This window comes from Natrix helvetica, assembly GCF_964273705.1.
Source record: "Natrix helvetica genome assembly, chromosome: 3".
NCBI classification, from domain to species: domain Eukaryota; kingdom Metazoa; phylum Chordata; class Lepidosauria; order Squamata; family Natricidae; genus Natrix; species Natrix helvetica.
This window is the reverse complement of record NC_138549.1, coordinates 160,149,050-160,175,451: the sequence shown is the minus strand read 5'-3', so window position 1 is coordinate 160,175,451 and position 26,402 is coordinate 160,149,050. Positions and strand designations below refer to the sequence as shown.

Here is a 26,402-nt window from a genome sequence, read left to right as displayed (position 1 = left end):
GTCAGCGATTTCCTTCTCCGGCACATGGATAAATACACCTGGAAACATCTACCTACCTACCAACTCTCTTTTCTCTCCCTACCTACCTACTGTATTTCTCTCTCTCTCTCTGTGTGTGTGTGTGTGTGTCTCCCCCTCTATCTACCTACTTACCTACCTACTCGCTCGCTCTCTATCCACTGTATTTCTCTCTCTCTCCCCTCCCTCTATCTACCTACGTACCTACCTATTCTCTCTCTCTCTCTCTCTCCCTATCTACTGAATTTCTCTCTCTCTATTTCTCTCTCTATCCCTCTACCTACCAACCTATCTACTCTCTCTCTCCCTACCTATCTACTCTATTTCTTTCTCTCTCTCTCTCTGCCTATCTACACACATACACACACACACACACACACACACACACACACACACACACTTTCCCTACCTACCTACTGTATTTCTCTCTCTCTCTATTTCTCTCTCTCTCTCTATCCCTTTATCTACCTACCTACCTGTTGTGGCCCAGCCGGTGCCGCTGTCACCAGACTCCGAGAGTGAGACTCCATACGAGTCAGCTCCAGAGGAGAGGTGCGATCCTGGACAGGATTCGGAGGCTGAGCAGGAATCCGAGAGTCTGGTCGGCCACCAGGTGGCGCCAGAGGCATGGAGCAGCGGTGAGAGCGAGAGGAGGACTCCCGATGCCCTGCCTTGGAGCAGCGGAGAGGATAGTGACTCAGGACTTAGTAGGGCGTTTCGAGATGCCCGTTTCCGGCGCGCCCACAAACGCATGGAGCGTGGGCGTAATTATAGGCAGTAAAGAGCTCTCAGGTGCTGTTTGGGAGACGCCCTTTTTAGGTTATAAAAGGGTTGACTCTGGAGAGGCTCGGCGTAGCAATCAACAAAGGACTTTGGACAGCAACTCTAGTCTGGGATCCTGGCAAGCTGGATTGCTGCTTTTGTGTGTGCTGTCTTTGTGAGTTCTGTCTTGGTGGCTTGCTGCCACAAAGCCTCTTGTCTGTTGGTGTAATAAACCTTGTTCCCTTGTACTGTTCCGGAGTGTGTGTGCTGTGTGGGCAACGGAGGAAGGGGGGTCAGAACAGATTGATTGCTACCCCAAACGTATCTCCATTCAGCTATGATGGAGCAACTTCAGGCGGAGAATGCTCTCTTCGCACAGCAACTTGCCTTGCTAACAGCGCAAGTTGCACAGCTGTCTGCTCCTGCCAACCCCCCACCCCCCCAGCAGCAACGAAGGAAATGCCCAGTGGCCATGCCGGATAAGTTTGATGGCAGTCCGAAACTTTTCCCGGCGTTCCTGGGCCAATGCCGGTTGTTCATTGCCTTGAGAGCGGAGGACTTTCCCACCGACCAGACGAAGGTGGGCTTTGTGATAAGCTTGCTCTCAGGCACAGCAGCACGGTGGGCTACACCTTTGCTGACTCAGCTGAGCCCCCTGCTGGATGACTTCCAGGGTTTTTGCACTCATCTTCGGCTGACGTTCGAGGACCCCATCAAAGGAGAAACAGCCACCAGACTCCTGAAAGAGTTGCACCAAGGGCGTGGTTCTTTACTGGACTACATTACCGAGTTCCGGCTGCTCAGTCAGGACTCTGAGTGGAATGAGCCAGCCCTTATGGATGCTTTTCAGGATGGCCTGTCAGAGGACCTGCAGGATGAGCTGGTGAGAGTGGACAGGCCTCCAACGTTTGACGCGTTGGTTCATCTATGCCTCTGGATTGACGGCCGGCTGCAGAGGCGGAGGCCTCGGCGAGCGTCCCGGGAGGTGCTGAGAGTGCCAGTTCCACGAGAGACTCCTGTCCCACGAGAGGAGCCCATGGAGTTGGGTGCAGCCAGACCCCACTTGTCACGCACGGAGATGGAGAGACGGCGTGCAGGGGGGTTGTGTTTTTACTGTGGGGATCCGGGACATCTGGCTACGGGTTGCCCCAAGAAGGGAGGTAGAGGGGCTGCACGGTCTACGGCCCCCCCTCAACGACGGACCTCCGTCTCGGGAAACGGGGAAAGCCCGATCTGAGGGAGACTTCGGGTCGGGCACAGGCCGGAACAGAGGTGGAGGGGCCTCCATGACATCTGATTCTTGCAGTGCACATTCTCTTGTCGGGTAGTCCGCAGGGAATACCAGCCCATGCCTTGGTCGATTCCGGGGCTACCACGAATTTTATGGATGCAGCGTTTGTCACGAAATATCATGTCCCTCTGTGCCCGGTAGACCCTCCGATGCGAGTGGAGACCATTGACGGCCGGGTGCTTCTGTCTGGGCCCATCAAGAACGCCACGCAGCCTTTGTGCCTGATCCTCGGGGAGCATGAGGAGGCCATTCAATTTTACGTGGCTTCGGGTCTGCATTTCCCCGTGGTGTTGGGCTTGGCTTGGCTGCGGGCGCACGATCCCCAGATCCACTGGTCGCAGAACCGCATCTCGTTCCCGTCCTTGCAATGCGTGGACCATACCCGTCATGTTTGCGCGGCTCAGGTGCCCAGTTCGGCCGAGGTGACAGTGCCGCCGGATTTAGCGGAGTTCGCGGACGTGTTTAGCGAGCAGGAGGCGGATCAACTGCCACCGCACCGGCCTTACGACTGTCCCATTGAACTGGTACCTGATGCGAAACTCCCAACGGGCCGCCTATACTCCATGTCTGAACCGGAGTTGGCCGCATTGCGGGACTTCCTTGACAAGAACCTGGCCCGGGGTTTTATCCGGCCTTCGTCTTCGCCCTTGTCTGCCCCGGTTTTGTTCGTCAAAAAGAAGACCGGGGATCTAAGACTTTGTTGCGATTACCGGCGCTTGAACGCCATCACGATCCGTAATCGCTACCCGTTGCCTCTGATTCCCGAGTTGTTGGAGCGACTCCGGGAGGCCGTGGTGTTTACAAAACTGGACTTACGTGGAGCTTACAATCTGGTTCGAGTCAGGGCGGGGGACGAATGGAAGACAGCTTTTGGCACCCGATACGGACATTTTGAGTATACGGTCATGCCGTTCGGGTTGACCAATGCCCCAGCTGTCTTCCAACATTTTATGAACGATATCTTTCGGGACCTTTTGGATCAGTTTGTCGTCATCTACCTGGACGACATCTTGATCTACTCTACGTCTCGGAAGGATCATCAACAGCATTTGCGTCAGGTCTTGCAGCGCCTTCGAAAGCATCGCTTGTTTGCCAAGCTGGAGAAGTGTCAGTTCTGGCAGACCACCATCGAGTTCCTGGGGCACCGTATATCCCCTGAAGGAATTGCGATGGAGCCAGGCAAGGTGGAGGCATTACGAAGTTGGCAATCTCCTCGACGGATGAAAGACGTTCAGAGACTCCTCGGGTTTGCCAACTACTACCGGTCCTTCATCCCCGGCTTTGCTTTCTTGACCGCGCCCCTCACTCGGCTCCTGCAAAAGAAAGTGCCGTTTCACTGGGGGTCCACGGAACAAGCGTTCATGGCCTTGAAGCGCGCTTTTACAAAGGAGCCAATCTTGAAACACCCTGATCCCCATCGCCCCTTTGTAGTCGAGGCGGATGCGTCCGACATCGCGGTGGGGGCGGTGTTATTGCAGGCTCACTCCCCTGATGGCACCCTTTTCCCTTGTGCCTATTACTCTCGGAAACTCAATCCTTCCGAGCGCAATTATACCATCTGGGAGAAGGAGTTGCTGGCTATCAAGGCGGCGTTTGAAGCCTGGCGACATCACCTGGAGGGGGCCAGGCATCAGGTCGAAGTCCGGACAGACCATCGGAATCTGGAGTTTTTGACAACAGCGCGGAAGCTCAATCAGCGCCAGATCCGGTGGTCTCTGTTTTTTGCCCGGTTCCACTTCAAGGTCACGTATATCTCCAGTGCCTTGAACCAGAGGGCGGATGCCCTGTCTAGAAAGCCGGAGTACTCAGACCCTGCTGACTCACTGCCCCCCCGGACGGTCCTACCCGTCGAGTCTTTCGCTGCAATCCAGGAACCCGTGGATTTACGGTCGTTGATACGGAATGCGCAGCGAAACGACGAGTGGGTGGAACAACGGCGGGCAGAGGTAGGGCCGACATCCCCGTGGACCTTTGACGAGGACCTTTTGAGGTATCGGGATCGGCTCTACGTGCCTGCAGGACCGCTCCGTGGATTGGTTCTCTCCCAATGTCATGACACTCCGGCAGCGGGACACTTTGGCCTGTTCAAAACTTTGCACCTGGTTTCCCGTACGTTTTGGTGGCCTCGCCTGCGACACGATGTGCAGACGTACGTCACGTCATGTGTGCAGTGTCGACAGGCCAAATCAGCGACGGGAGCTCCTCCAGGCTTGCTACAGCCATTGCCGACCCCGAACAGACCCTGGGGAGCCGTGTCCATGGACTTCTTGACGGAACCGCCTCCGTCGTCCGGTTTCACTACGGTCCTAGTGGTGGTGGACATGCTCACCAAGATGGCGCATTTCATCCCCTGCCGGAGATTGCCGACAGCCCGCGCCACCGCCCGCATGTTCATCCAGCACGTGTTCCGGCTGCACGGCCTACCTGACCGGGTCGTCTCCGATTGTGGTACACAATTCACGGCCCAGTTCTGGAAAGGGCTGATGGCCGCTCTTGACGTTCAAGTTTGTCTGTCCTCGGCGCACCATCCCGAAACCGATGGAGGGACGGAGAAGGTGATTGGGATTCTGGAACAATATCTGCGCTGCTTCGTGAACCAGCAGCAGAACAATTGGGCGGAGTACCTCGCCGTGGCGGAGTTTGCGTTCAACAACTCGCAGCACTCCTCCACACGGACGACGCTTTTCATGGCGAACGTCGGGTACCACCCTCGTTTTTTCCCTCTCACCCCCGTGGACTCTCCGGTCCCCGCAGCGCAGGATTTCCTCTCTGAGCTTCAGGCGGTTCACCAGATGGTGCGCCGCTACTTGAATCAGGCGAAGGAGGATTACAAGCGGGTGGCGGACAGGTTTCGCCGTGCGGTGCCGGAATTGGCCGTGGGTGATCGCGTGTGGTTGTCCACGCGGCATCTTCCGTCCCACCGGCCTACGAGGAATTTGGACCACCGGTATCTGGGGCCGTTCCCTGTGGAGGCCGTTATCAATCCGGTGGCCTATCGCCTGACCCTCCCGCGCTCGATGCGAGTACACCCGGTGTTCCATCACTCGCTCCTGATCCCTGAGCGGTCGGATTGTCCTCTCCGACGTCCCTCTTCACCCCTGCCGTCGTCGCCTGAGGTGCACGCACGGCCATCGCACAGAGTGACCCGGATCCGTGACTTGAGATGGCTCAAGGGTCGGTTCCAGTATTTGGTCGACTGGGCGGACGAGGACTCGGACGGGGGGTCCTGGACCGATGCGACGGCTGTGCATGCTCCAGCTTTGGTGCGGGCCTATCATGGACAATTTCCCTCTCGACCGCATCCCGAGCGTCAGGCCCGGGGAAAGGGCCCTGCGGTGAGGGATAGTGTTGTGGCCCAGCCGGTGCCGCTGTCACCAGACTCCGAGAGTGAGACTCCATACGAGTTAGCTCCAGAGGAGAGGTGCGATCCTGGACAGGATTCGGAGGCTGAGCAGGAATCCGAGAGTCTGGTCGGCCACCAGGTGGCGCCAGAGGCATGGAGCAGCGGTGAGAGCGAGAGGAGGAGGACTCCCGATGCCCTGCCTTGGAGCAGCGGAGAGGATAGTGACTCAGGACTTAGTAGGGCGTTTCGAGATGCCCGTTTCCGGCGCGCCCACAAACGCATGGAGCGTGGGCGTAATTATAGGCAGTAAAGAGCTCTCAGGTGCTGTTTGGGAGACGCCCTTTTTAGGTTATAAAAGGGTTGACTCTGGAGAGGCTCGGCGTAGCAATCAACAAAGGACTTTGGACAGCAACTCTAGTCTGGGATCCTGGCAAGCTGGATTGCTGCTTTTGTGTGTGCTGTCTTTGTGAGTTCTGTCTTGGTGGCTTGCTGCCACAAAGCCTCTTGTCTGTTGGTGTAATAAACCTTGTTCCCTTGTACTGTTCCGGAGTGTGTGTGCTGTGTGGGCAACGGAGGAAGGGGGGTCAGAACACCTACCTAACTACTTTCTCCCTCTCCCTACCCACCTATTGTATTTCTCTCTCTTTCTCTCCCTCTCCCTCGCTCTATCTTCCTACCTACTTTTAAAAAAATGGCCTCTTCAAAACCTTGGTATGTCTTATACTCCAATGCGTTTTATACTCCAAAAAATATGGTACTTTTCAAAAGGCAACTTTTGAATTCTGCATTTTGTAAATACAGAAATATTTACATCCCAAAAGTTTGGTTCTCTGAGGCATAACAGGGAATCTTTCAGGTATCGCTAACTTAAAGACAACATAGCAGCTCAATTAAATCTGCCAAGAACCAAGTTCGAGCAAGCTGCTCAGCACAGTTAAATATTTAACTTTCAATTTTTACTTAAGATGGAAGCCTAATTAGCTTCTGTAGGTTTAAAACTCAACACTTAACCATGATTAACAGCAATAGGGAAAGTACCCTCAGTAAGAAAGGAACTTAATTCTGTAAACTCTGATCTTTCAGTTTATGGAAGTGAAGAAGACACTTGGTTGCAACAGCTTCACCTGTAGTATCTATTGAATGGAGCATTTATAAATTAGGTTTGGAGATGTTACACCAACCTGTACTCTTGCAGAAAGTAATGCTTCTCTTTTCTCCAGTCTGTGTAGAATCCTTTGCAGTATTTACTTGAGATGGACTCTGTGAATCTGTACAATAGTAAAAAAGGTTAAATGATGCAACATGGATTATTTTTATTACTAAAACTCTTTTTTCTATTAGATTACTTTGTGACTGACACAGGAAGACAAGTCTCTATCAGGCTATTCTTTCTTGAGAAGGAATAACTGGCTGAATTTTGAAAGAAAAGGAAGGAAAAAAGTAGGACGACAGCCAATGTTTGCCTACCTCTTTTTGCAGAATGAGGACATTTGTGTTAAGTTCTAATGGCACAAACGTTACACCTACTTTTTTTCCAATCTCATCACTAGAGGTTCAACTAACATGTTTTAACAAGTATATTGCACCTAGCACTAATAAATCAGAAAAGATGGGAAAGCTAAAGACTATTTAAAGACTACTAAAGATATTTGTGCAACTTGTTAATCTTTGCAGTGAACTTCTTAGGCATAGCCACGTGTGATACACCTTCTGGTTAATTTATGATTCAATGTACTCTGAAAAGCCAAAAAGCCAGTTAATTTAATATGAAGTTTCTGCAGACTCACTCAATATATAGTTTCTAATCCATGCAACAAAAGAGCTCACAATCCTTGCAAATAACAGAATAAAAACATAGGTTTTATTTATTTTGATTTATAAGATCTTTAATCTCTTTTCCGCATTAATAATTGAACCCAACATAAACAATTCACCTTCAGCGGCTTCTGATTTGACAATGGTCTCTGCTGCCTTAGATTTCTTGGATTTCTGAAACAAAAGAAACAAACCAGAAACGATTTAAGAAGCTCAAAGACCAGCAAAATCCAAAGATACATATGATAACTAGGAATATACTTGACTTGGAGGCGCTTTACACATTCATTCATACAGTCATCCTTGCTTTCGACTTAGAAAACTACACAATCTACTCAGCTGAAGGCAAGGCTATATATTTCTAAGTCCATTTTTATTTTATAATATTGAAAGGCAAGTATATAAGTATTGGGCATTGGGAAAAAAATTATGAAGCAAACATGCTTGAACTAAGAGAAAATTTGTATCCTGAATCCAGATGTATCATCAATATGAACTTCTGGCAGGCATTTCAGTAGGCAGGTTTCCCTAAAAACAGCAAAGGAGCAGCTCGTAGCGCCTCTGCCAGAGAAAACGGAACTCAACTCTCAGCATGCGAGTTCTATTTTCACTGGCAGAGGATTGCAGGAGGCCGTCGCAACCAGAAACGGAACTTGAGAGCCTGTTTTCACTGGCAGAGCGCTTGGGCCACCAACATGACTGACGTTCAGATGGCCACGCCCACCCTGGCTTCCCAAGGTCAAACATAACCCTGACGTGGCCCTCAATGAAATTGAGTTTGACACTCCTGCAATAAGACATTCATACAGTGGGGCAAAAAAGTATTTAGTCAACCACCAATTGTGCAAGTTCTCCCACTTAAAAAGATGAGAGAGGCCTGTAATTGGCATCATAGGTAGACCTCAACTGTGAGAGACAAAATGTAAAAAAAAAAGACCAAACAATCACATTGGCTGATTTGGAAATAATTTATTTGCAAATTATGCTGGAAAATAAGTATTTGGTCAGTATCAAAAGTTCATCTCAATATTTCGTTATATATCCTTTGTTGGCAATGACAGAGGTCAAACGTTTTCTGTAAGTCTTCACAAGGTTGGCACACACTGTTGCTGGTATGTTGGCCCATTCCTCCATGCAGATCTCCTCTAAAGCAGTGATGTTTTGGGGCTGTCGCTGGGCAACACGGACTTTCAACTCCCTCCAAAGGTTTTCTATGGGGTTGAGATCTGGAGACTGGCTAGGCCACTCCAGGACCTTCTTACGAAGCCACTCCTTCATTGCCCGGGCAGTATGTTTGGAATCATTGTCATGTTAAAAGACCCAGCCACGTTTCATCTTCAATGCCCTTGCTGATGGAAGGAGGTTTGCACTCAAAATCTCACAATACATGGCCCCATTCATTCTGTCCTGTACACGGATCAGTCGTCCTAGTCCCTTTGCAGAAAAACAGCCCCAAAGCATGATGTTGCCACCCCCGTGCTTCACAGTAGGTATGGTGTTCTTTGGATGCAACTCAGCATTCTCTCTCTTCCAAACACGACGAGTTGTATTTCTACCAAACAGTTCTATTTTGGTTTCATCTGACCATATGACATTCTCCCAATCCTCTTCTGGATCATTCAAATGCTCTCTAGCAAACTTCAGATGGGCCCGGACATGGACTGACTTAAGCAGGGGGACACGTCTGGCACTGCAGGATCTGAGTCCCTGGCGGCGTAGTGTGTTACTGATGGTAGCCTTTGTTACGTTGGTCCCAGCTCTCTGCAGGTCATTCACTAGGTCCCCCCGTGTGATCCTGGGATTTTTGCTCACCGTTCTTGGGATCATTTTGAGCCCACGGGGTGAGATCTTGCGTGGAGCCCCAGATCGAGGGAGATTATCAGTGGTCTTGTATGTCTTCCATTTTCTAATTATTGCTCCCACAATTGATTTGTTCACACCAAGCTGCTTGCCTATTGCAGGTTCAGTCTTCCCAGCCTGGTGCAGGTCTACAATTTTGTTTCTGGTGTCCTTTGACAGCTCTTTGGTCTTCACCATAGTGGAGTTTGGAGTGTGACTGTTTGAGGTTGTGGACAGGTGTCTTTTATACTGATGACAAGTTCGAACAGGTGCCATTGATACAGGTAATGAGTGCAGGACAGAGGAGTCTCCTAAAGAAGAAGGTACAGGTCTGTGAGAGCCAGAAATCTTGCTTGTTTGTAGGTGACCAAATACTTATTTTCCACCATAATTTGCAAATAAATTATTTCCAAATCAGCCAATGTGATTGTTTGGTCTTTTTTTTTACATTTTGTCTCTCACAGTTGAGGTCTACCTATGATGCCAATTACAGGCCTCTCTCATCTTTTTAAGTGGGAGAACTTGCACAATTGGTGGTTGACTAAATACTTTTTTGCCCCACTGTAGGTCTAATGAGCAAAGCCAGCATGAAAGGTATGCAGTTGACTTCATTTTCTCGGCCAAAGAATGGGGCGTTGGTTCTTACCTGATACGCCCCTTCTCTGGGCAGGTAAAGACAGCGGTCATGCATGGGTTAACTCAGTCAGTAACCAATAGAACTGAGTCTACAAAAGTGATGTCATTGCCTCTGAGGAGCATGCTCCCGCTTTTCTTGACGAAGGAGATAAGTAGACTGCTGTGCGCTGAACAATCGCTTTCCATCCTGTGCCTTCACAATATGCTCCCAGATCTCCCTTGCGAAGTAGGCCAGGACCCAAATGGGTGGGGATGACTGCTGTCTCCACCTGCTCAGAGAAGGGGCATATCAGGTAAGAACCAACGCCCCATTCTCCAAAGTTGGTGGAGACAGCGGTCATGCATGGGATGTACCAAAGATGGTGTGCCCCCGGGAGGGAATGAGACTGGCCTAGGAGCTGGAAGAAGGAAGAACTTGCTGAAGGACCCGCCGTCCGAAGGCCGCATCTACCGACGCATACCGATCCACCTTATAATGTCGTACAAATGAATTAGGAGTAGATCAGGTAGCCGCCTTGCAGATCTCTTCCACTGAGGCCTGCCGCGCCCATGCCGCTGACGTAGCCGCACTGGGCATGGAATGAGCCGTAATGTTGGATGGAGGTGTGAGGTGATGCGTGATGTAAGTCTGTGCAATGGCAGACCTGATCCATTGGCCAATCATAGATGGAGAAGCTTTCAGCCCTTTGTTGGTAGGGTGGAAAGATATGAAGAGGGCTTCGCTGCGTCTGAAGACTACTGTCTTGGTGATGTAGATCTTAAGAGCATGACGTCTAGTTTGTGCCATTTGCGCTCCAGACTGTGAGGTGGAGTAGAACAGAAATTTGGAAGAGTGAGATCCAGAGAGCGATGAAATGCCGAATTCACTTTTGGGACAAAGGTGGGGTCGATGCGAAGGACCACACGGTCTGGGTGGAACACACACAAGTCAGCATGGATGGAAAGAGCCACCAGTTCTGAAACACTCCGCGCAGATGTTATGACCACCAGAAAGAAAGTTTTAAGCGTGAGGTGATGCAAGGAGGCCGACCTGAGAGGTTCGAAGGGCAGGTCAGTGAGAAAGTCAAGGACTTTGGTCAGATCCCATGAGGGAAATTGGTGTATGACAGGAAGACAGAGATTAGAAGCCCCCTTAAGGAACCTGCGGATGTGAGGGTGCAAGGAGAGGGGTTCGTCTCGGTGAAATGAGAGAACCGAGTTAAGAGCCGACACCTGCCGCCGTAATCCCTTATCAAGTCCCTGTTGCAAGAACTCCAATAGTTAGGGAATCAAAGTTTTCAGAGGGTCCTCCCCTCGAGACAGGCACCAAGCAACGAAGGTCTGCCACGTAGATTCGTAGATTCTATTAGTGGCTGAGCGGCGGGAAGCCTGAATAGCTTGGATTACCGTCTCAGAAAGGTTAGCCGCCCTCAAAACCGCCCACTCAGCCTCCAAGCGGTTAGACGGAGCCAGCGCAGGTCGGGATGGTGAATGGAGCCCTGAGGAGGGAGGGACGGTATCATTGGGAGAAGCCACTGACATTCCACGGAAAGATTGACCAGATCTGCGTACCATGGTCGACGCGGCCAATGGGGAGCGATTAGAATAAGCTTGGCCTCCTCCTCTATCATTTTCCGAATCACCCTCTATATCAGGGGGAAGGAGGGGATGGCGTACAGGAGACCACGAGGCCACCTGCACCGTAGAGCGTCCGTCCCTTCCGAGGCCCAATTTTGGAGTGACAGCCCACATGGACAGAGTGGAAGAACTGTCTGTGTCGCCTGTGAATGGGCACGTGGAGATAAGCCTCTGTGAGATCCACTGATGTTAGGAGATCGTGTCTACGCATACCCCTCCAGAATTGATAGGAGAGAGTATACTTTCAATCTCCTGTATCTGATGAATCGATTTAAAAATTTGAGATTTAGGATTGCTCTCCAGCCCCCCGAAGACTTTGGCACGATAAAAAGGCGAGAATAAAAACCCCATCCCACCTGGCCTGGAGGCACAGGTTGAATGGCCCAAATCTGGAGCAGATGATGAATGGCCTGCTCTACTAGGAGCCTTCTTTGAGGGTCCCTGGAGATCAGGCACGTGCCAAAGTGGTTCGGAGGGCTGGAGTGCAAGTCCAGGAGAAGGCCGAATCTGATTGTGGACCTGACCCACGCGTCATTGATGATGTCATCACAACAATCCGCGAAGGCCACCAGACGCCCCCCTATTGGGAGATCCTCCAGGCAGTCACTTCTGCCTCTTAAAGGAACGGTTGGAATTGTCCCTGAAAGGCTTTCTGGGCTGGAATCTCTGGTTGTTTATGCCTGATCTGTTGGAGAAGGAGAGGGCCTGTCTGGGTGGGGCCTGCCGTTGGGGATGTTGGAGGGAGTTGGAGGCACCCCCGTCCTGGCCATGAAAGGGCTGTCTGCGATAAAAAGACTGGTTCCAACCCTCCTGCTTTTTTGTGGCTGGTTGTAGAACCTTCCGCTTATCCTTGGACTCTACCAGTAGGGGCTCTAATGGAGGACCAAAAAGAAGGGAGAAAGAATAAAAGAGGAGGCAAGCCTCCAGTTGGCCCGTGTTTCTGCCTGCCACTGCTTCAGCCAAAGAAGCAGGCGGGTGGAGATGGAGGATGCAATAGCTTTGGACGCAAAACGGGCCGCATCCAAGGAGGCATCTGCTGTGTATTCTAGGGCCGCTTTAATTTTGTTAATATCCCTGCGAGCCCTAGAATCTCAGGCTGGAAGGCGAGCTTGATGTTGTCTCAGCCATAAAAGAGCGGAGCGATTAAAGAAAGAAGCAGAGGTACCCGGTCTAATGGCCCAAGCTGAGGCCTGGTGTTCCTTGACCAGAGTTTGTTCTATCCTCTTGTCTTCAGGGCGAAGAGCCTCCTCAGGAGCTGCTGAGGCTGCGTTAGGAGAGGAAAAGCCAATTATAGGTAAGTCAATAGAAGGTACCTCCAAAACCTTGGCGAGGTCAGGAGTGACATTATACAGGCGCTTGTCCGAGGTACTGGGGAGGGGACCTGTACCTGGTGACGCCCATTGATTCTGGACAACATCTATGAAGACTGTGGGCGATGGAATAACCTCCTTTTCCACTGTAGGTTGGATGAAGAGAGGATCAGTGGTGTCATTCTTGTCTGCCTCCGTACCCTGAGCCGCCTTGGGAGAAGGAATGCCCACGATCTTTTTTGGCCTTAAAAAGGAGAGGTCGAAGACAGCAGGTTTAAATAAATCAACAAAGGTAGGTTGGTCGGGAGGAAGACACTCGTCTTCCGAGAGATCTGAATCTCTTGCAGGGCGTTCCTCTTCCCCAAAAACTGACAGTTGACTGGAAGTGCCGGGTAGCTCTTGCGATGATGAAGCCGAGAGATCGCCATCCCTGCGCCTGGAATTAGAGGAAGAAGCAGGCCTGCGAGAAGTAGAACGGTTAGAAGACCTGTGTTTAAGTCCAGCCACTATGCCCCATTCGATGGCCTCAGAGATCATATCAGCCATGCCCAGTGAGTAAGAACGGTGGCGGCAGGGAGGGGGAGAAATGTCTTCCTGGTAGAGGGGATCCTCATCACGGGTAATGCTCCTGCCACCATCCGAATCATCCCCACTGTTGGCTAAATCGTCTGTCCCTCTGGCATCCTCGGGCTGGAGAATGGAAGCCGCAGGGGAGAGGTCATCCTCCGAATCCGAAGATAAGTCAGGAGGGGGACTGGTGTGAACAGGCCTCTGGGCCTGGAATATGCGAGATTCAGTGTGCTTGGTCTTGGCCCTGGCTTTCTTTGTAGGGACCTGAGAGGCCCTGTCATCCTCCTGAGGGGATGGATTACCTATGCCCCCCTGATTAGGCCTGGGGTTCCTGGAAGGGGGCTCAGTGGGGGTAGCTTCCGGAGCAGGCCTGCGCCTGTGGGCCCCAGATGAAGGGGGTTCGGTGGTGGGAGCAGAGGCCAAGGAGACCAGAGGCAGTTGAGGCTCAGGATACGTGGCCTGTACTCACGGCTCTTGAAGAAGCTTAAAATGGCCACCAGATGATTTTTGCGCCCAAACAAGATGGCCACTGAGGCTACAGAGCCTATGGGCTGGCGCCACGAGGTAGCCAAGGCCGCAAAGTGCGTGTGGGTGTCGGAGGTCTTGCGGCAAGGCTGCGGAGGCAAGGGTGAAGCCGCGGGTGATCTAGCGACAGCGCGGAAGAACAGTGGTGAGGTGCGATGGCAGCAGTGGGGCTTCCCAGCGGCGGTGGCTTTTCGAGGCTCCCTGCAGCATCTGACGGCTTCTGGCAGTGGTGGTTAGTGGCGTTGGCGGCAAGGGAGAGCCAGGGGAAGGCAGCAGAGGAGGCAGCGCTGAGTGGAGCCTTCAACGGCTATTGCAAAACTGCGCTGCTAGCCAGGGAGCCTCAGAAGCCCGGAGGCAAGTTCAGAGGCAAAAGCCTTGAAAAAGCCCTGACAATGTCTCTCCAGCAGCCCTGGGGCTATTGAGAGTCCTGCCTCCAAAGATCCAGGAGAAGCTTATTCCCTGTCTATCCAATTTAGATGAAATTTTGTTCTTTGAGTAAAAGTCAATTAAATTCAATTAGAATAGTCAATTATTAAATACTAGTTAAGGAGAAAACGATTAGCGCAGCCAATTCCAATCGAACTGAGTCTAAAAAAGCGGGAGCATGCTCCTCAGAAGCTATGACATCACTTTGGTAGACTCAGTTCTATTGGTTACTGACTTAACCCATGCATGACCATTGTCTCCACCAACTTTGGGGAAGGGCAGTTGCTATATTTGAGTTTGGAAATAAAGAGAATTGCCTCTTATAGGAGGTTTAGGTTGTCGGAGTTTTCAAAAAAGAAGAAAACTACTCAACAAAACCAAACGTACCATAGCAAGGCATCGAAAGTACACACAGAAAGATGTCAAGCAAGTTTAATTTTAAGATGTGGATAACCCGTATGTTTGTATCATCTATCATCCACTAGATGGCATATGACCTTTTCATTTTAGAGAAACAAATTAAGAACAGATGGCTTTTGATTAAAACCCTTTTCTCACTCCTGATAATTGACCTTAAAAGTTATTATTGATTGAACTCAGTGTGATCCACTAAGCACCTTACAGAACCTTGAAACCTTTACAAGATTTTAAACAAATTAGTATTTTGAAATAACACAAAACAATTATTTGCTGGAGTGGGTCAACTGCAAAATCTAAGACTAGCCTCACCAGGCTCTTCTAAAATTCAAGATGTATTTTTCTTTAAATTATGACATTCATATTTTTCGGTTTCCTTTGCTTGATGCAGCCTTCAAAAATGAATAGGGAAATGAAAGATAGTGCCTATCTAACGACATACAGGTCTTTAGATAGGTAGTGTGCTGAAGTGTTTTCTTTTAAAGATGCATGCATGGAAAGACCAGTAGTAGAGGGTAAGTCAGTATTATAGTGAATAAACCACCTGAAATTTGGCACATTGAATCTCAACAGGCTGAAAGTTGACTCAGCCTTCCATCTTTCCAAGGTGGGTAAAATGAGGACCCAAATTGTTGGGGGCAATAGGCTGACTCTGTAAATTGCTTACAGAGGCCTGGAAAGCACTATAAAGCGGTATATAAGTCAAGGTGCTATTGCTATTGCTAAACAATGCCTCCATCAACACTTTTAGGCTTCAAAACCAGGATATTACATACAGATATGCATAATCCATATATGCCTAGGGTGTTATGTTTGGCGGCATAATCCAAGACTTAATAAATTGTTACAAAACGAGAGATTAATTCAATGTTCTTCCATATTTAATATTGTAAAGGTAAAGGTTTCCCTTGCACATATGTGCTAGTCGTTCCCGACTCTAGGGGGCGGTGCTCATTTCCATTTCAAAACCAAAGAGCCAGCGCTGTTCGAAGACATCTCCATGGTCATGTGGCCAGCATGACTAAACACCGAAGGTGCACAGAACGCTGTTACCTTCCCACCAAAGGTGGTCCCTATTTTTTCCACTTGCATTTTTTACGTGCTTTCGAAATGCTAGGTTGGCAGAAGCTGGGACAAGTAACGGGAGCTCACTCTGTTACGTGGCTCTAGGGATTTGAACTGCCGAACTACCAACCTTTCTGGATCGACAAGCTCAGCGTCTTAGCCCCTGAGCTACCGTGTCCCTTATTTAATATTGTAAATCAATGTAAAACTTGTCCTTCTTTTGATCAGTGATAGAATAGGCTGAAAACAACAGAATGACCTCATTTATTTATTTATTTATTTTATTTCTTGGATTTCTAACTGCCCCCTCTCCCAAAAAGGGACTCATAGGGGAAAACTAGTCTAATCAGAGTTGGGTTAGGGCAGGGGTGTCCAAACTTGGCAACTTTAAGACTTGTGGACTTCAACTCCCAGAATTCCCCAGCCAGCAGAGCTGGCTGGGGAATTCTGGGAGTTGAAGTCCACATGTCTTAAAGTTGCCAAGTTTGGACACCCCTGGGTTAGGGGATCTTCTGAAAAGAATGGAGCGGCTATAGACATAACTTAACTCCATCCATATTTTTTTTTCCTCTCTGCCCCCACATTTCACATACCATTTTATCTTATCGCACATTTTTGGGGAAATTCAGATGCTGGCAACATACAGCTTACTGAAGGTTCTGTCTCTAAATAGAGGTCAGATTTTTTTTTTATGATAATCAAAAGCTGCTACATTCTTTATGGACCAAACATTGGAGAAAATGTAGTCAAGGATCTAACAGGTTGTGAACCTGTATTGGCTGAAATCCAATGAATCATGTTAAGTGTCTTGAACGGAAGCCAATGTTTTCGGCACGTAAAATTGCTTATTCAATAGCTATTGAGAAGCCATTTATATTACGCTCTGGTGTTCGGTTATGAGTTCCACAGGACACAGCAATGTTATTGGGGAGCAGAAATTATTTGAGTGACATTTGTTATTGTAAAAACTGAAGTGTTCCAGGTAACCTCCACTGCTCCAGAACCAAGAACTTCCATGCCAACCCTGTTCTTATTTTATCCCTGTGTCTGCATATAACTTCAGAAAATGTGTTTAGACCTTACCTTCCCCAATTTACTCTTCAGCCTTCGTTCCTCCATTCTTTTCTTTAGCATCTCTACGTCCTCTTTGCTGCCATTAAGGACAATCACATCATCATCTTGAAAGGGGATTCCACACTTTGATAAGGAAAAAAAATGAGACACTGTTTACGATGCGGTGCAGTTCCAAACAGAAGCACCAGAAAGTAAAAGACATGTTATTCATATTGCAAGTATTTTATTAACCAAAAAACAAAACTAGATTCAAATGTGTACCTCGTACCACAGATCTGTAATTCAGGTGTCTGCTTTCTCTGCCGTGATTAATTCATCAGACGGAGCCACATAATTCTTTATCCATTTTCATTCATTAAATATAGTTAAAAGGAAATACCTACAGGGTTGGGCCAATAATCTTCCCTCCCCTCAAACTTTATTAAAATTCTACACATAAAATAAACATAGCAAACATAATTCATCAAACAAAGTCTCTGGGGAAAGCTGGATCCACTTAACGACCATGTGATTCATTTAATGGTCATGGCGATTTGCTTAATGTCAATAGCTTTATATCAAGGGTGTCAAACTTAAGGCCCGGAGGCCGGATGCGGCTCACGGGGTACTTAGATCTGGCCCACAGGACTGCCCTGGAAAGAGCAAAGGACCAGCCCACAATGCCTCTGCCAGGGAAAACAGAGTTCGGGAGGGCTGCGGGCGGTCCTCCCAAACTCCATTTTCACTGGTAGAGGGTTGCGGGAGCTGAAAACCGAGCTTGAGAGCTCATTTTCGCTGGCAGAGCTCTTCGGCCACCATAGGCACCCCCGACATGAGTGAAGTCGAGCTGGCCATGCCCACCCTGGCCACGCCTACCTCAGCCCCCTGAGATTAAACACAACCTTGATGCAGCTATCAATAAAATTGAGTTTGACACCCCTGCTTCAGAGGTGGGTTCCTACCAGTTTGGACCGGCCGAGTAAGTAGTAACTCGGCTGGACATGCGCCGGAACCAGTTCTATCCTCTCCCCGCGCCATCTTGATTTTCTGTTCTGCATATGCGCAGAACAATCTTCACTGAAAAAAATATAATTTCCCCCCCTTTTTTAATGCGCGCATGCTCAGGCCTTTTTAGGTGCAAATGTGCACGTGCGCAGAGTAATGTAAAAATGTGCATGTACGCTGAACCGGTAGTAATGCCGGAAGGAACCCACTCCTGCCCTGCTTTATATGATAGACTCAACATTCAGAAGGAGCTTGACTGACTTGAACTCTGAGCCCTGTCCAACAAAATGTAATTCAGTGATGAGAAAAGTTAAGGTCCTACACCTAGGCATGAAAAACCAAATGCACAGCTATGGAATGGCTCACCTTTTTCAAGTTGCTGGCCTGGCTCAACTTTGATCCAACTATATCGCTCCTGACGGGTTTTTTATTTGGGGTATTTTAATTGCATTCAATTTATTTAGGGGTTTTTAAACATTGTGTTTTTACTTGTTTTTATCTATCAGTTCACCTCCTCCTTGTATATGTCGTATATATGTCTTGGTATATGTTTTGTTATATGTATGTCGATATATTTATTTCCTATGTTTTGTTGTACGCCGCCCCGAGTCCTTCGGGAGAGGGTGCGGCTAAGAAATAAATATTTATTATTATTATTATTATAATAGTACCAACTGTGAGAGGGATCTAGGTGTCCTAGTAGACCACCACTTAAGTATAAGCCAGGGGTGTGCTGCAGCTGCCAAAACAGCTACTGCATCAACAGAGAGATAGTTTCAAGATCACATGAGGCATACTAGACCCTAGAAAGAATGCAGAGAAGAGCAAGAAAGCTGATAACAGGTCCGGAGGCTGACTCATACAATGAACGGATGAAGGCAAGTATACCTGTCTCAGGATAATGTTGCAGGATCCAATCTGAGTTGGTCACCAGGACCAGAAGTTTTCTGAGCTTAGTTTTCTGAGCTTTCGGACTTGGGCTGGAGCCCTTCCTCAGGGAATTTCTCTCTACCAGAATGTGTATTAGTATTAATTAAACAGCATATTCACAGCTGTTGCTTGTGGCCTTCCGTTACTTAATTTACTGTAGCCTTAAATTCCATTTTTCCTGTTCTAGCATGTCCGCCTTGCTATACAATTGTGGTTGTGGTCTATGTGGAGCAAACTGTTACAGTGGTTTTAAAGTTTTTATATCAGAATACTGTAAGTGTTGCAGAAAATGACAGGCTTTAGACTTCTCAGGTTACAGGAAAAGTTTATTTGGCCGCCAGGTTCAGAAAGCTAGCACATGGCTAACATTTCAAATTCTGAATAACCTTCATTATCGAAGGACGCGTTCTTATACATTCTGAAAAGCAGTGCAACACGGAAATAGTTAACTCATTTCTTTTTGGTTATTTTGGGGGGAAAGCCTTATAAGTAGATAGGGGTCTTACTTCTCCTTTTGTTACAGGTATGGACTATGTGTCATTAACAAACTTTATTTGAACTTGTGGCTTGGACTTTTGACATAGGGACGTTGGCTAGAACATCTTGTGATTAGAGGCTGATGACATTTTCCTATCCTTTTAAGCAAGCTTCTAATTGTCCCTTTTATGCCATGTCTTCATTCTTATATTTTAATTCATATTTTATTCTACTTTATAAGCAGAGTGCTGGAGATACGCTGAAGGACAAAAGCAGTGAAGAGTTTCTGGTATTATCTTCATCTGTAAAGAAGAAACCACAAGTATAAAACAATCCCTCCACCCACCAACCAACCCATAAAAAGAGATCTGGGAAGAATAGCCAAACAAACAACCAGACAGCTTCCATTACCATAACTTCATCAGATCTAGAATTGTTACATCTTAAAACTTTTAGGAAAAATATCTGGTCTTTGTTTTGATGGATGAACAGTAGTAAGAATACAGAAGGATGGATGAGATATTTAAAAAAGTGAAATGAGGTTCATGCAAAGAAGAGCTATGGCTTCTGTCAACAAGTAAACAGAACTCACTTGAGTATCAGATCTGCCTCAACTTGAGCCTCTAAGAAAGATCTTCAGCTCCTTTATTCAGAAAGGGTATTGTTTATTAGAGGTCAAATGAAACACAATAAGACAAAGCCAGAACGGAAATCCCCAAATATAACTTCCCCCCTCCCTCTAGGTGTTTTCCCATTGCTTGTCCCCATTGTTCAAGCAAATTCAAAGACAATGTTTTTGGAAAAGTCACTAGATTTGGTATGCAGCTGTGTTCGTTCTCAGCTGTTTGACCTTGAAGCTTTTCTTGGAAAGATGCAGCTAACTTTCATTTTCCCTGAAGCCTCCTCCCACCTATCTAGCCTCCCTTGAGCTCGTGGTAGCTGATACTGAATGATTGGGAAGTGCAAGCGTGAGGTGGAAGCTGACACTTAGGTTCAATATCTAAATTATATTTGGAATGTAAAAAAAAAAAAGTAAGACCCCAAATGCTTTAACAAAAGACAACCCCATTAAGAAAATAAAAACCAATAGCTCCTAGATTCGTTGCTATTTTCACCTGTTTTGTTCTCTCTAGGAACTGGTTTCTGTTTCATTCATGGCCAACATTTTGAAAATACTTGAATGCCTGCTGTAGCTGAAAGATTGAGATCTAGTGTACATCTGTGGAGAGCCAAGGAAAAGACAATGATGGGGGAGATCAAATAACCCATTATGGGGTTTGTGCTCATCTTTCTGAAGTTACTTTTGCAACATCCCCTTTTGATTGTCTGTGCAGTGAGTATTCTTCCAGTGTAATATGGTCTGATGTAACAGAAAGGCAGCACAAGAGAACTTCAAAGTGTGGTAAGCTTATTTCCTTTTATTGTTAAGGACCTTCTTGGGGTAAATGTTTCTCGGCGAGATTTCCTAATGAAATTATCTCGATGTTTGATTCGTTTTGGAGCAAGCTTGCTGCTTTGTTTGTTTTATCACAGAGCAACAGAGTTGGGAGGGAGGGCAGAGCTCATGCAGAATCCAATAGAAGACCTTTTATTTATTTGATATCCGCAAAATGTATTTTTTCTGGCCCGAGGAGGGAAAAGATACCAACGGTAGAGTCATAGAATGGCCAGGACATACCATTTGCACGGAATAGACAAAAACTTGGGGGAAACGTGGGTGCTTATGGCTCTTAAGAAACGTGTTTTCTCCCGTGAAAACTTGTTCAGATTCAGTGCACCTGGTGGATATTTTGGTTATACCATTTGTTCCACTTGGGGATTTTGCTTGGTGACATTACAAGGTGCTGAGCATAAAGTATGCAGAGACTGAGTGATTTATACAGGCCTGCAGAGCAACTGTAATGGGAAGCAGGTTAAGCTTGCCAACTGCTGTGCCATTCACCATTGGGCATTTATAGTAACAGTTGCATAGTTTTCGGTAGAGGCTGCCAATAGCTACCTATATCTTTTTGTTTACTATTTTCAGGTTCCTGGGAGTAGGTAGCTCAGGGGCTAAGACAGAGAGCTTGTCGATCAGAAAAGTCGGCAGTTCGGTAGTTTGAATCCCTAGTACAGTCTCCTGCGTGAGCAGGCGGTTGGACCAGATGACCTCCAAGGTCCCTTCCAACCCTGTTACTGTATCTTAAAGAGCAGTTGCTAGCTAGGGAGAACAGTAGAGGAGACACACTTCGGTCTGTGCGTTTGAAAGCTTTGCAAATGTATCTCCGGCTGGTCGTTTTGAAGGATTCCAGGATTAGATAATCAACTGGCCCGAACAGGTAAGACTCAAAATGTTGTGTTCAGGATTGAGCTGTAAAGATATGGTGTGCCAAAATGAGACAGGAAGCAAACATGCTGACTCTGTAAACTGCTTAGAGAGGGTCGAAGAGCATCATGAAGCGGTATATAAGTCAAAGTGCTATTGCTATTCAACTTTTTTCTTATTTGTTTAAACACCTTGCACAATTTTACATTGGTTGTTACTCTATGCCAGTGTCATTTTTCTCAAGCTCCATGCTATACAGATACTATTAGTGTAGCACTTTACCGAGCTGGGAAGGAAAACTAGGTTATTCTCTCAATAAGACCCTGTCTTTAACAATTCTTTGTTCTTGAATGTACATTCTCACTTAAGCAGCTTATCAATAGGAGCCAGTGAAAAAAATACTTCGATAATATCTAATCTTCTTTAAAGAAAATGGTGATACCATGGCTTGTAACAAGAAAACTCACTGAAAAACAGTTGAGCTACTGTATGACAGTTAAAGGTTAGAGAATTGCTACTGCCAGGCAGGTTTCTTCAAATCTTTTTGAACTGCTTCACATTAATTACCGTATATAATCTGCTTCTCTCTTCTGAAAACCTAACATTTTCAAGTCTTGTTTTTCAGATTCTGATTATTTAAAAAATGTACATGTTTTATTTGAAATATGCATGATTTTTAGAACATTTTAGATAAATGCAGACATCACCCTAAATTACACCAAGCCTATTAAAGCTTCTTCAAAGGAACCTAAATAAATTCCTAACTGAAGCCACAACATTTTTGTATCACTTTTCCTAATGGTGGAAGGAAGGAAGGAAGGAAGGAAGGAAGGAAGGAAGGAAGGAAGGAAGGAAGGAAGGAAGGAAGGAAGGAAGGAAGGAAGGAAGGAAGGAAGGAAGGAGAGAAAGGAAAGGAAGGAAGGAAGGAAGGAAGAAAGAAGGAAGGAAGGAAGGAAGGAAAGAAGGAAATTAAACTACAAACCCTGATCTGGATGCAAGTTAAGTCCAGCACCCGCAATTAGAGAAGAAAGAAAGAAAGAAAGAAAGAAAGAAAGAAAGAAAGAAAGAAAGAAAGAAAGAAAGAAAGAAAGAGAAAAGAAACCACACACCTTGATCTGGATGCAGTCCAGCACCCGCAATTAGAGTCAAAAGAAAGAAAGAAAGAAAGAAAGAAAGAAAGAAAGAAAGAAAGAAAGAAAGAAAGAAAGAAAGAAAGAGAACAGGAAGAAAATCAGAGTCTGTTTCACTGATGCTATAGAAATAACAGTTTGCCTGATTACATGTCATCAAGTTGTGTTTGACTCATTGTAACCACAGATTTTCTCTTATGATGACCTGTCCCTAACCTGGCTTTTCAGATCTTCCAATGGTGCACATTCCCCACCTCTGTAACTAAGCCCACACACCTTTCTGCCTTTGTGTCTTGTTTTCTCTCTCTCATCTTTCCCAGCATTTGTTTGCTTTCTTGACTGTCCACATTCTCCAACACAAAAGTCCATCAATACTCTTCCCGTTCTAATTTTTCAAAGTCCAACTTTGACTTCCACAGAGTAGCACAACTTGCACGATTCTGCTCTTTGTAGATACCCATGGAAATGTTCCTACAATTCCTAAATATTATACTATTACAACTGCCAGTGCAAATCACCAGAATGTCAATAAAATGAATTTGCTTTTTAAAAAGTTTGGGAATCCAGGAAGAGCATAGTATCAGAAGCATACTTCAGAAATTCTACTCAAGTATTTGAATTTATTTTTTCTGGAATGGAAAAAAATTAAAAGCAACTTTTATGAGTCAGGGTTTTTTTTTCTTTTTCAGTTTTTTTAAAGACAGAACTAGAGCTTCAGAGATTGGTGGTTGTTTTGGAATGAAACTAAAATAGGTTGTAATAATGTTACACAAATCAAGTCTTTTATTACTCTGCCTACAAGAAATGAAACTAATTGAAGGAGGAGCCATGTCGTGATGACGCAATGTGCGATCTCGATACTCCGAGACCTGCCGCTGGAAGGTCCATCTGGACCTAAACCATCCCATAGAGACGGTGACCAGGAAGACAAAGCCTTGCTGGTATCAGGGACATCGCAAAGTCCCTGACTGACCCAAGGGAAGTTCTTCAAGCCCCAGGCTGATGAAGTCGGGACGGCTCTGGAAGGAAGTGAAAAGAGAAAGTGAGTCCATCTGGTGAGATTTTTTTTTCTATTATGGGAAAGACTGGCCAAAGAAACTTTTTTTTTTAAAAAAAAAGCCAAATTAGATCCTCAAGCAAGAATTAAGCTGCAAAATTAATTAATACTGGATTGCATTGGAAAACTTTTTTTCTTTGTAACCATATTTTGTGGATTGAAGTGCTCGTAACGCTTTTCATTTCTTCTCTTAAAGTGAATGGATCAACCTTTTTTTCTTCTTCTGCTCTTTGTTACTTTATTTTTTTTATTTCTGGACTAAAACCTTCCTTTTTGTTTTTAACAATTCTTCCTATTACTTGTCATTAAATTTTATTAAAGAACTTTATTTCATTTAAGCCTGAGATAGTGAAAGTGCAAAGTAGCAACATTGCCACTCGGAAGTCGGAAGCTGGAGTTTTTGAAACAATGTATCTCTTATTTTCTTTCTCTTTGTTTTCACTGACTTTGTAGTTGAAGGATTTGTGTTTATACAAACTGATAAAGAGCCAAAGGCGTGAATTGTTTTTGCAAGTGCCTGTAAGAATTCTCTTTTGAAGAGCACAAAAAAAAAAAAAAAACCACCTTGTGCTTAAATCAACCTAAAATTAAAAAATAAAAGAGGCTTGGAAGGCTAGAGTGGCAGTGGCTATTAGGTTTTTTTTTCTTTTTCTTTTTTGGAAACATGGATCAATATTCAGAGGAGGATACTTTAAAATTTCAAAATATTTTGGCTGGAATTCAAAATTTATTGGAAGGATATGGGAGAACTGAGAAGAAGTTGGAAAAACTTGTATTCTTCACATCAAAAGATGAAGGGGTTCCAGCCCCAAAAACTAAAGGGGAGAATGAAGATATAGAAGATAAAGACAAGACAACAGATGAAATTATTAATGGAGCAAATGTGGGTGAAAGTGGAATGAAGGGGACATGGAAGAGGGATTTCGACGAATTGGAGCTCTACCCCAGATTTCAAGATACAGAAGAAGAAAAAAGGGTAATGATGATGGATTTAAGAAGAGAAACTCTTTCAGAAACACAATTGATAACCAAAAATAAGCTAACTTTAAAAATAATTGGAGAGCAACGAGATTACCTGAGAGATCCTTCAAGCAACAAAGTGTAGAGAGAAATCTATAAAAACCTTATAAAGGAGATAAAAAGAAGACTGACACCACAATTGGCAAGAGAGATAAGACTGTTTTGTTATTGGAAAGATACAGGTTGACAATGAAAGTTGATAATAAAAAATTAGTTAATCTTGGTTGAGCAATAAGTAGGAATTTAATAATTTTTAGATTGTTTTAGATTGTTATTAAATGTTTATTCGTCAACAATTAAATAACTATAATTAACAGTAATGGAATGATAATGGATACAACAATGATATATACTATGTACTGTTAAACTAGTAAAAGAAATCTGGATATAGATTGCAAATTGTGACCTGGGAAAAAGACCTATAAATTTTACCAACAAACTTCTATTTAGGTTTTGTCATAAAGGTGTAATGGTTTTCTTTGGGTTTGACGAGAGGAGTTGGGATATAAATATAAATAACTTTTAGCTAATTATAATAACAACAATAATGGATATTGTTTAATAATATATACATGCTCTGGTATTGGTAATAGCAACTTGGATATAATATTCTAAACAGCGAAAGAAAAAAAAGCTTAGAAACTTTATTAGTTGAGTTTTACTCAGAATATGTCACAAAAGTGTAATGTTATTGGAGGATTTTTGAAATAGCTAACAAGTGCCATTATGTGGTTGTGTTTTTAAGTACGAATAAGTTCAGGCAGAAGCACGTTCAAATAATTGTAGTCAAATGAGAACTGTGATATATTGATGGTAAGATATATAAAGATTTTTGATTTCAAGTGTATAATCTATTATGAACTACAAGTAATGACTATGGAAGAAATGCACGAAAGTTATTTGTAACCAACCGACACGCTTTCTACAAGATGTATTGAAGGTTGATTCTTTTTTTGTGTTTTTGTTCAATTAAAATTTAAAAAATTCTTAAAAAAAAGAAAAGAAATGAAACTAAAACAAATGGTTTTAGGTAAGAGTTGGCCAATAGCTCATTTGTGCTTTGTATAATTGGGGGGGGGGGGATGACTCACTTTTCTATTACCCTGTTCTGAAATACACCAGGTTTTGTAATCTCACAGTAGGTGAAACTTTCTAAAAATAAACAAGGCCATGGCAGAAAGAGAACAGAAACAGTGTAAAAAATGGGTGAAGCTAATGATCAATTGTGGTAGTTCTCTTTCAAATCTAAGAATATTATTCACGCTATTCATAGCTAACATGCTGTACTTAATACAATACATAAGCATACTGTATAGTATAATTACAATTGAAATTTGTAAAAGTTTCATTACTTATTATCCCTGGTAAGCCAGCACTTAGCAGTGCATAATTGCTCTTAAGTTTTATGTCTACCATTCAGTGCTGTTATTGCTGACATACGAATTACGCAATTGTTGTTATGTTTATATTGAAAAATGAAGCATTGTTTAATGCTATGGCAAATTATTTTGCCAAGCAAAATAGGTTTCATTTCGGCTGAAGTTAATTCATCAGCTTTGAAAAGTTTATGTGCCTCCTTATCAACAAAGGTTCAGCATGTTTGCAAGCTGTAGATAAGTCCATCGCGAATGCTGCCAGTTTGTCCCTAAAAGGAAGCTTATCTGTAGTTTGCTCCAATGCAAGTAGTTCTTGACTTATAACTGGTTGTTTAACAATTAACAGCCGTGATGGCCCAGTGGTTAGAATGCAGTATTGCAGAACAACTCACTGCCGACTGCCAGCAGTTTGATC

At 45.4% G+C, this 26,402-nt stretch overlaps 1 protein-coding gene across 2 annotated transcripts in view; it reads right to left on the bottom strand.

The window, feature by feature from the left end:
• Positions 1–26,402, bottom strand: part of RTF2 (replication termination factor 2) — a 79,007-nt gene that overhangs the window by 1,585 nt on the left and 51,020 nt on the right. For both annotated transcript variants that reach the window (XR_014174838.1, XM_081946374.1), the window contains exons 6-8: positions 16,718–16,831; positions 7,349–7,403; positions 6,596–6,682 (exon numbers count right to left, since the gene is read on the bottom strand). Coding sequence is in view for 1 of the 2 variants with exons in the window: in XM_081946374.1 (XP_081802500.1) it covers positions 6,596–6,682; positions 7,349–7,403; positions 16,718–16,831 (256 nt within the window). In the remaining variant the exon portion in view is untranslated. The remainder of the gene's footprint in view (positions 1–6,595; positions 6,683–7,348; positions 7,404–16,717; positions 16,832–26,402) is intronic.